Raw genomic sequence first — 10689 nt, 5'->3', positions numbered from 1 at the left:
CACATCGTCATCTCGCCTTTTACTAGTCTCTGTTTATTCTGCAACTCCTGTTTCGAGTTACTACTCTTAGCAACTGAACCAGTATTAAATACCGAGGGGTTGCTATGAACACTAGTAAAGTACACATCAATAACATGTATATCCAATATACCTTTGTTCACTTTGCCATCCTTCTTATCCACCAAATAGTTGGGGTAGTTCCGCTTCCAGTGACCAGTCCCTTTGCAGTAGAAGCACTTAGTCTCAGGCTTAGGACCAGACTTAGGCTTCTTCACTTGAGCAGCAACTTGCTTGCCGTTCTTCTTGAAGTTCCCCTTCTTCCCTTTGCCCTTTTCTTGAAACTAGTGGTCTCGTCAACCATCAACACTTGATCTTTTTCTTGATTTCTACCTTCGTCGATTTCAGCATCACGAAGAGCTCGGGAATTACTTTTGTCATCCCTTGCATACTATAGTTCATCACGAAGTTCTACTAACTTGGTGATGGTGACTAGAGAATTCTGTCAATCACTATTTTATCTGGAAGATTAACTCCCACTTGATTCAAGCGATTGTAGTACCCAGACAATCTGAGCACATGCTCACTGCTTGAGCTATTCTCCTTCATCTTTTAGCTATAGAAATTGTTGGAGACTTCATATCTCTCAACTCGGGTATTTGCTTGAAATATTAACTTCAACTCCTGGAACATCTCATATGGTCCATGACGTTCAAAACGTCTTTGAAGTCCCGATTCTAAGCCGTTAAGCATGGTGCACTAAACTATCAAGTAGTCATCATATTGAGCTAGCCAAACGTTCATAACGTCTGCATCTGCTCCTGCAATAGGTCTGTCACCTAGCGGTGCATCAAGGACATAATTCTTCTGTGCAGCAATGAGGATAATCCTCAGATCACGGATCCAATCCGCATCATTGCTACTAACATCTTTCAACATAATTTTCTCTAGGAACATATCAAAAATAAACACAGGGAAGCAACAACGCGAGCTATCGATCTACAACATAATTTGCAAAAATACTATCAGGACTAAGTTCATGATAAATTTAAGTTCAATTAATCATATTACTTAAGAACTCCCACTTAGATAGACATCCCTCTAATCCTCTAAGTGATCACGTGATCCATATCAACTAAACCATGTCCGATCATCACGTGAGATGGAGTAGTTTCAATGGTGAACATCACTATGTTGATCATATCTACTATATGATTCCTGCTCGACCTTTCAGTCTCCGTGTTCCGAGGCCATATCTGCATATGCTAGGCTCGTCAAGTTTAACCTGAGTATTTCGCGTGTGCAACTGTTTTGCACCCGTTGTATTTGAACGTAGAGCCTATCCCACCCGATCATCACGTGGTGTCTCAGGACAGATCATCTTATAATGCTACCGTCAATCAAAGCAAGATAAGATGCATAAAAGATAAACATCACATGCAATCAATATAAGTGATATGATATGGCCATCATCATCTTGTGCTTGTGATCTCCATCTCCGAAGCACCGTCATGATCACCATCGTCACCGGCGCGACATCTTGATCTCCATCGTAGCATCGTTGCCGTCTCGCCAACTATTGCTTTTACGACTATCGCTACCGCTTAGTGATAAAGTAAAACAATTACATGGCGATTGCATTTCATACAATAAAGTGACAACCATATGGCTCCTGCCAGTTGCCGATAACTCGGTTACAAAACATGTTCATCTCATACAATAAAATATAGCATCATGTCTTGACCATATCACATCACAACATGCCCTGCAAAAACAAGTTAGACGTCCTCTACTTTGTTGTTGCAAGTATTACGTGGCTGCTACGGGCTTAGCAAGAACCGTTCTTACCTACGCATCAAAACCACAACGATAGTTTGTCAAGTTGGTGATGTTTTAACCTTTGCAAGGACCGGGCGTAGCCACACTCGGTTCAACTAAAGTGAGAGAGACAGACACCCGCCAGTCACCTTTAAGCAACGAGTGCTCGCAACGGTGAAACCAGTCTCGCGTAAGCGTATGCGTAATGTCGGTCCGGGCCGCTTCATCTCACAATACCGCCGAACCAAAATATGACATACGGGTAAGCAGTATGACTTATATCGCCCACAACTCACTTGTGTTCTACTCATGCATATAACATCAACGCATAAAACCAGGATCGGATGCCACTGTTGGGGAACGTAGTAATTTCAAAAAAAAATCCTACGCACGCGCAAGATCATGGTGATGCATAGCAATGAGAGGGGAGAGTGATGTCCACGTACCCTCGTAGACCGAAAGCGGAAGCGTTAACACAACGCGGTTGATGTAGTCGTACGTCTTCACGATCCGACCGATCAAGTACCGAACGTACGGCACCTCCGAGTTCAGCACACGTTCAGCTCGATGACGTCCCTCGAACTCCGATCCAGCCGAGTGTTGAGGGAGAGTTTCGTCAGCACGACGGCGTGGTGACGATGATGATGTTCTACCGACGCAGGGCTTCGCCTAAGCACCGCTACGATATTATCGAGGTGTAATATGGTGGAGGGGGGCACCGCACACGCCTAAAAGATCGTTGATCAATTGTTGTGTCTATGGGGTGCCCCCCTGCCCCCGTATATAAAGGAGCAAGGGGAAGGCCGCCGGCCAAGGAGGAGGGCGCGCCAAGGGGGGAGTCCTACTCCCACCGGGAGTAGGACTCCTCCTTTCCTTGTTGGAATAGGAGAAGGGAAGGGAGAAGGAGAAAGAAGGAAGGGGGCGCCCCCCCTCCCTAGTCCAATTCGGACTAGTCCATGGGGAGGGGTGCGGCCACCCTTTGGGGCCTTTCTCTCCTTTCCCGTATGGCCCATTAAGGCCCAATACGAATTCCCGTAACTCTCCGGTACTCCGAAAAATACCCGAATCACTCAGAACCTTTCCGAAGTCCGAATATAGTCGTCCAATATATCGATATTTACGTCTCAGCCATTTCGAGACTCCTCATCATGTCCCCGATCTCATCCGGGACTCCGAACTCCTTCGGTACATCAAAACACATAAACTCATGATATAACCGTCATCGTAATGTTAAGCGTGCGGACCCTACGGGTTCGAGAACTATGTAGACATGACCGAGACACCTCTCCGGTCAATAACCAATAGCGGAACCTGGATGCTCATATTGGCTCCCACATATTCTACGAAGATCTTTATCGGTCAGACCGCATAACAACATACGTTGTTCCCTTTGTCATCGGTATGTTACTTGCCCGAGATTCGATCGTCGGTATCTCAATACCTAGTTCAATCTCGTTACCGGCAAGTCTCTTTACTCGTTCCGTAATACATCATCCCGCAACTAGCTCATTAGTTGCAATGCTTGCAAGGCTTATAGTGATGTGCATTACCGAGTGGGCCCAGAGATACCTCTCCGACAATCGGAGTGACAAATCCTAGTCTCGAAATACGCCAACCCAACAAGTACCTTCGGAGACACCTGTAGAGCACCTTTATAATCACCCAGTTACTTGTGACGTTTGGTAGCACACAAAGTGTTCCTCCGGTAAACGGGAGTTGCATAATCTCATAGTCATAGGAACATGTATAAGTCATGAAGAAAGCAATAGCAACATACTAAACGATCGAGTGCTAAGCTAACGGAATGGGACAAGTCAATCACATCATTCTCCTAATGATATGATCCCGTTAATCAAATGACAACTCATGTCTATGGCTAGGAAACATAACCATCTTTGATCAACGAGCTAGTCAAGTAGAGGCATACTAGTGACACTCTGTTTGTCTATGTATTCACACATGTATCATGTTTCCGGTTAATACAATTCTAGCATGAATAATAAACATTTATCATGATATAAGGAAATAAATAATAACTTTATTATTGCCTCTAGGGCATATTTCCTTCAGTCAGGGGGGTCTCCGAGGCGGCCACGAGGTAGGGGGCGCGCCCAGGGGGGTCGGGCGCGCCCCCACCCTCGTGGGTGCCTCAGGACTCTTCTGGCCCATCTCCGATACTCTGTGGGCTTCTTCTGGTCCAAAAATAATCTCCGTGAAATTTCAGGTCAATTGGACTCCGTTTGGTTTTTCTTTTCTGCGTTACTCAAAACAAGGAAAAAAACAGAAACTGGCACTGGGCTCTAGGTTAATAGGTTAGTCCCAAAAATCATATAAAATAGTATACAAATGCCTATAAAATATCCTAGATGGATAATATAATAGCATGGAACAATCAAAAAATTATAGATACGTGTGAGACGTATCGGGGGGCGCTAGTGACTATTTTTTTCTTCAAGCTTAGTCCCTAAAAAAAATTCATTCTCTGTTTACTCTAATCTGGGGGGGGCCTGCCCCCAACCATGGCCACCTTGAGATCCCGCCGTCGCCGCCTCCATGAACAAGGCACCAATGCATCCCCTTCTCAGTAATCCTCTTGCACAATGTGTCACAATTATTTATTACTCCAGTTAATCTGCCCTTCAGTTCGCCAACTTCCATGAACTGTGAATATTTTGTAGAGCAATGTTAATGGATACTTGCTACAAATATTTCATTATGCTCATAGTTAACATAAAATTAGTGTATGTAGCAGAAATACTTAGTGGTAGCAGAGATGTCAACAAGGGACCAAATTTGTCTGATCCATGTGCATAGTTTCAGACCTACTTTTTCGCAAATTATTGAACTTAGCCATGGCTGATGATTTCACTGAATAAAATGTATGTTTGTTTTTTATTTTCACCTTGCAGCGTGGATCCATGAATACACTAGACTTAAGAAAAAGAGTTGTGGTACCAGCTAAACAGATTCAAAAAATAGTATCAAAAGTTACCCTTCGGTGTCCCCCGTGGGTTGCACTACTGCATAGGCAGGCGCACCCCAACCAATCCAAATTAAATGGTTATAGTAAGGGGCGGAGCTAGAAAAATTGGTCATTGGGTTCGCTCAATCACTCTTTATGATAACGTGATACTAATTTATGAAGAATAAAGTCTAACTGCAACAAAAGTATAACATCCCACCCGTAAACAATATAACAATATCACATATTATGTTGCATTAAAAACTGATGAGTGCAAGACAAACCGGTTCAATAAAATTATAAAAACACTTGGTTACATACCTAACTTTGTAGCTCCAAGGATTTTTTTTATTTTGCAAAAAAACTTTTGATATATTCATCTTCAATCATGACAGTACAACGAACACCAGAAATAATAAAAATTACATTCAGATCCGTAGACCACCTAACGATGACTACAAGCACTGAAGCTCCAACTTTAGCTTCTCATCTTCCTGTGAAATTAAAAAGAAGGATAAGTTAGTTTGACAAGTTTAAAATAAGTACCATCAAGCAAAAGAAGTTTGTAAAGTCACTCACATTTTAGAGTGACCTATTTCTATCTTTCATACAGCTTGTATCATTATCCGAATCTGGTGACCGAGTTCTCTTTGAATAATACCGCTCCTTAGTGTAGATCAATCAAAGTCCATAGAGAAAAACAAATAAAAACTAGAGCAAAAAAATCACTATGATACAAATCTATTGGAATAGATAGAACATAAATAAGAGAAAGGAGTATGTGACAATGTAATCTAATCGGGATCTAGTTACCTTAAATTTTGGGCTACAGTTGTTGCGCTGTCGATCTGTAGTAGGGATGGCAATGGTTACCCATTACCCATGTACCCTGCGGGTAAAAACCCTATTAGGGTAAGGGCATGAGACAAAATGTTACTCATGGGTATATAGATAGTAAAATCTCAAACCCATCCGTACCCGTACCCGCATACCCATGTACCCTTATAAAATCTAACAAATATGGACAAATTACCTCTACACTTTGTCGTGAGTTTGTCAACTTAAAGTTTATGACTATGTGTACTATTTATGACTATGTGTTGATGTTTTGTTGTGTAGTTGTTTACAAGGAAGTGTTGATTTTTGTAAAATGTGTTGTTGTTTTAGATGTGTTGTTGTTTATAAGTATGTATTTATGTTATTATGTGTTGTTGTTTATAACATATGATTGTATGTTGTTGTTTATAATTATGTCATGCTTAAATTAATGTTATTCAAACATGTGTGTTTTTACCCGCGGGTATCCATTTACCCTATCGGGTGACGGGTATGGAAAAAAATTGTACCCACTAGCGGGTATGAGTACGGGTGATGGGTAAGCTCAAATGGGACGGGTAAGGGTATGGGGTGGCTCCACCCATACCCAAACCCTGCGGGTGCCATCCCTAATCTGTAGCGGTCTGCTTGCCGCTCGCGTACGGCGGACGAGGCCCCGAGCAACACAAACAGACGAGAGAAGAGATGCGATTTTGAAAAAGAACATATAGACTAAAAGAATGGAAAAGGAGCAGATGACGAGGCGTGCGGCTGCTTGCGTGCATATACACACAACTTTTTTTTTGTTTGAGAAACTCGTATAGGCACAACATTTCTTTTTAATTAGATCTTTTTTGAGCAAATTTGTTTTTTAGTAAGATGTATGCACGTGAGTACGTGACTAATCACCAAGGGCTGCTAATCATGGTTTAGGCCTGGCCGCCTGGGCATGGACTTCTTATGGGCTTTTGAGTTTTGGGTCCTTTGCTTAGCTGTTCTCATGGCCCTCACGTTACTTGATGGGGTCAGCTTTCCTCAATAAAAATTGATGGGGTCAGGTAGAATTTTTTACTGGGTTCAAGTCAGGCAAACATTGTACCTGCACGCACGTGCGATGCAAAAGCCGTTGGGTTCACTTGAAACCAACACTTCTACATTGGCTCCGCCGAGTATAAATAATATGACAACTCTCTCTTGGCATATAATTAACCATGCTAAAACTAGTGATTTCGCAGTTTACCCAAACAACTTTTTTTTAGACTAATAAACCCAAACAACTGCTTTTTTTAGACAAACAAAGGGACCTCCTATACGACGCATTCTGCGTCATACAGAACCTCGACGCATAGAGTCGACGCGTGACTGGGCCGGCCCACCAACCCGCCCGTTTGTTGTTTCCGATCACGCGACGCAAAAAAAATTAGGAAGAGTCGCGAGCCTTTAGCCACTACAGCAGGCACTGGCTACTGAAAATAAAGGCACCAAACGCTATAAGAATACACAACAAGGTTCGGATTTGGAAAACATTCCTTCAAAGTTGCGAACAGTTTTGAAATGCCGCAATTATTTTGATATTACAAGCTGTTTTCGAAAAGGTGATTTTTTTAATAATTCAAATTTTCCTGGAAATTCTAAATATTTTCTGAGATCTCAAAATTAATTTTTGAACAAAAATTGAAAACAGGAACATTTTTTTAATTCAGAACAAAAAAGTTATAACACGAATATTCTTTTAAAATGTGAACAAAATTTGTATTTGTACGTTTTTTGGAAATAAGAACAAAAAACAAGGGGATATTTTGTGAAATTGCGAACAAAATGTTGAAACAGCGAACATTTCTTGAAATATCAACAGTGTTCTGAAATAGCGATTTTTTCTGAAGACGAGAACATTTTTTGAAATCCCCGAACATTTTTCTGTTATTGTGATTTTTTTTCGAAAACAAGGACATTTTTTGAAACATGAAATATTTCTTGGAATTGAAAACAAGAACAATTTTTTAAAATTCTGAAGAAATTTGAAAATGTGAAATGTTTTTTTAATTTCCTGAACATTTCTTGAAATTGTGAACTAATATAGAAAACAAGATTTTAATTGAAACACGAATATATTTTTGAATTTCTGAATAAATTTTGCAAACGAGGATATTTTTTACAATTCCTGAACTTTTTGGGAAATGCGAACAAATTTCAAAAGTGAAAATATTTTTGGAATTCCGAACAATATTTGAAATTTTCAGATAAAAGAAACAGGAAAAATAAAAAAAGGACATAAAAAGGAAAAAAACGAAAATGGAAAATAAAAACAGAACCAAAAGACGAACAATTTTTTAAACTTTGAATAATATTTTAAATGTCCAAACATTTGTTGTAAATGCAAATAAATTAGAAATATTTTGAATTTGTGAACAAAATTTGAGAACTAGAACAAATTTTTGAAAGAAAGAAATTTAGATAGCACGAATTTTTTTGAAAATTGAAGAACAAGTTTTAAAATGGAGAACATTTTTTAAATTCTCAAACAACTTTGGAATGTGAACTTTTTTAATACATGAACAATTTTTTTGAAAACTGGAACATTTTTTCAAAACTTTAAACATAGTTTTCAAAATGTGAACAATTTTTTAAACTTTAAATATATTTGTGAAAAATAAACATTTCTTAAATGCACACAAAATTTGAATAGTTTGAACACTTTTAAAATTATTAAAAATGAAAAAGTGAATGAAAGAAAAAAAAAAGAATGGAAACAGAGAAACCAAAAAGGATGAAAAATAAAACTTGAAAAAACACAAAAGGAAAAAAAGGGAAAAATAGAGAAGAAAAGGTAAGCAGAAAAAGGAAAACGAAAAAAAATAGAAAAAAAGTGTTAGGAAGCTTCTAGAAGGTTCCCAAAACCAGGAAAAACCGGCTGCGAACAAGCGAGAATGTTCCTAAAACCGGAATTGTTGAAACGTTACACGGGCCGGCCCACGCCCGAACGCTTGTTGGATCTCCCTGTGCGTTCGCCCGACAACTTGCCGCATCGAGCGGCAAATAGCATATTCCACAAACAAACCGAAACAACTGAGGAGTATAAACTGGCGCTTAAGGTGCCGAATAGGGTTTGAGGAGCCCAGGGCCGAGCAAATGGCCTGCAGGCCCACCTTGTGCGCAGAGGCTCGCATGGCGATGGCGCCCGATCGTAACCGCCTAACCAACAGCCTTCGCCATGGCCTCTCCACCGCGCAGCGCCCACACCTCTACCGATGGACCATTTCCACGACGGGCAGCACGTGCGGCTGCGGAGCCGCGTGCATGACACGTACTACCTCCACGCCGACGACGACGGGGAGAGCGTCTCCATCAGCCGCCGCCGGTACTCGCTGAACGCGGCGTGGACGGTGCACATCTACCACGGCGACGGCTCGCACCTGCTCCTCCACGGCGCCGCTTACGGCCGCTACCTCGCCGCCGCGGCCAAGCCGGCACCGTTCGGACACCACGGCTTCCGCGCCGAGCAGCGCGACTACGACGAGCCGGTTCTGGCGGCCATCATGTGGCAGGCCGTCGACGCGGGCTCCGGGGACGGCGTCCTGCTCCGCAACATTGGCGGCCGCTACCTCCGCGCCAGCGGCAAGTTACGCAGGTACCTCCGGTGGAACGCCCGCGTCGGCGTCGAGTACACCGACAACGTCAGCGCCATGATGCAGTGGATCGTCGAGCCGATCCGCCCCAGAGCGCGCGCGCCTCTCATTCCGGGCCCGATTCGGGTGAGTTCGTCATGTCCCGCTTCTCATTCCTGATCGCATTTGTGTTTTCGATCAGAAAATTCAGATTATCACCCTGCTTCTTTGATCTCCTGAATATGCATAACTAGGGTTCTTGGCGACTCAAGTGCAGACCCGCGTGCCCGGAGACCTCTCCGTCATCATGTTGGGGCGCAAGCCGGGCGGGTGGCGCCGGATTCGGTTCGTGCGAGCGAGCGACGAGGGGCTCTACAACGAGGACGGCTGGTCCGCGCTCCGTATCAGGGGGAGGTCCGTGTACCACCTGAGGAACGCGCTGGCCAGCCGCGTCGGCGACATCGACATCCATGGCCAGCGCCGCGACATGGTCATGTGCGTCCGAGCGGGACTCTACGGGAGGCTGACCCCACTCGTCGTCAACCTGCCTCACGGCCGCTACGGCGAGACCCTCGACATTGTCGTGATGCTGTCCGGGACCCCTGGTGAGAGCCTCTCTCCATGCCACAACTCAAACTTCCCATTTGCCTCCTAATGGTGGCAAGAAGTGAACAGCTAGTCTTGACTGCATTTGTTATGCACAATGTACAGATTTTGGTGTCGATACTTTTTCCTGCACGGCCATGATATTACTGATGTTGTTTAAGTAGGGTACTGATCTGCGTGTGTTTGCAAAATAGTTTACCGAAACTGTTACAGTAAAACCGTTTACTGAAAATGTACTGGAAAACAAGTTAACTGAAACTGTCAGGGGTTGGGAATTGTCTGCAACTGTTTCTCATTTCATCTTTCCAGAGAAGATACTAAGTTTCTAACCTGTGAACAAAATTCAGGTTGTATCGATAGTCCATAAAGATTAGTTCCTTGCACATTATAATTATATTGTTTCAGGTTTTGTCTTCTTGATCTTGTCAATATATTGATTATTTGTCTGCCGCCTAACTGCCTCATATTTCTGCTAATTCAGCCTATGACGCGCTGCGACACCCAGATGTCGCCGCGAAGTAGAGAAAGATCAGAGTGGAAGTCCTGACATTCACCTCGAAGTTTCGCTGCCTCAGACACAATGCCGGCAGAACTGGACGCCTACTTTTGCATATTGATATTTGATAGATAGATATAGTAGGTTGAGAAAAATAATCAGCTTTTGTGTTTCTTTTGCTAGCTAAACTTGCTCCGCTCTCAGGACAGGGGGAACCTGTCTATTTTGGCATCGCGGTTCTATGATTCTGACCTGCTGAAAGCGTTGTGTCCAATGGGTGAATAATTTCATAGCGATTCTGGTTGTAGTAATCGTTGCACTGTCGCTCTTCTGACATTCATCTCTGTGATGTGGTTGCTATTGCTTCCGGGATGAAGCATTCCACTATG

The 10689-nt window shown here is 42.8% G+C and overlaps 1 protein-coding gene across 1 annotated transcript; it reads left to right on the top strand.

Annotated features, from left to right (window-relative positions):
• Window positions 1–8841: 8841 nt before the first annotated feature.
• LOC109768315 (uncharacterized) lies at window positions 8842–9968 on the top strand. Its single transcript, XM_073503740.1, has 3 exons — window positions 8842–9345; window positions 9476–9803; window positions 9910–9968. The coding sequence occupies exons 1-3, from the start codon at window positions 8842–8844 to the stop codon at window positions 9966–9968; spliced, it is 891 nt and encodes a 296-aa protein (XP_073359841.1).
• The last annotated feature ends 721 nt before the right edge of the window (window positions 9969–10689 follow it).

Source organism: Aegilops tauschii, chromosome 7 (assembly GCF_002575655.3).
Source record: "Aegilops tauschii subsp. strangulata cultivar AL8/78 chromosome 7, Aet v6.0, whole genome shotgun sequence".
In the NCBI taxonomy this organism is placed as follows: Eukaryota; Viridiplantae; Streptophyta; class Magnoliopsida; order Poales; family Poaceae; genus Aegilops; species Aegilops tauschii.
This window is presented reverse-complemented; position numbering and strand designations above follow the sequence as displayed.

Bases quoted from the DNA above. Each gene is read 5' to 3' on its own strand.
- LOC109768315 (XM_073503740.1), top strand. From the start codon at position 8,842: ATGGACCATTTCCACGACGGGCAGCACGTGCGGCTGCGGAGCCGCGTG. The intron at 9,346-9,475 runs GTGAGTTCGTCA...ACTCAAGTGCAG, and splicing joins TCATTCCGGGCCCGATTCGG to ACCCGCGTGCCCGGAGACCT. The intron at 9,804-9,909 runs GTGAGAGCCTCT...CACAATGTACAG, and splicing joins GATGCTGTCCGGGACCCCTG to ATTTTGGTGTCGATACTTTT.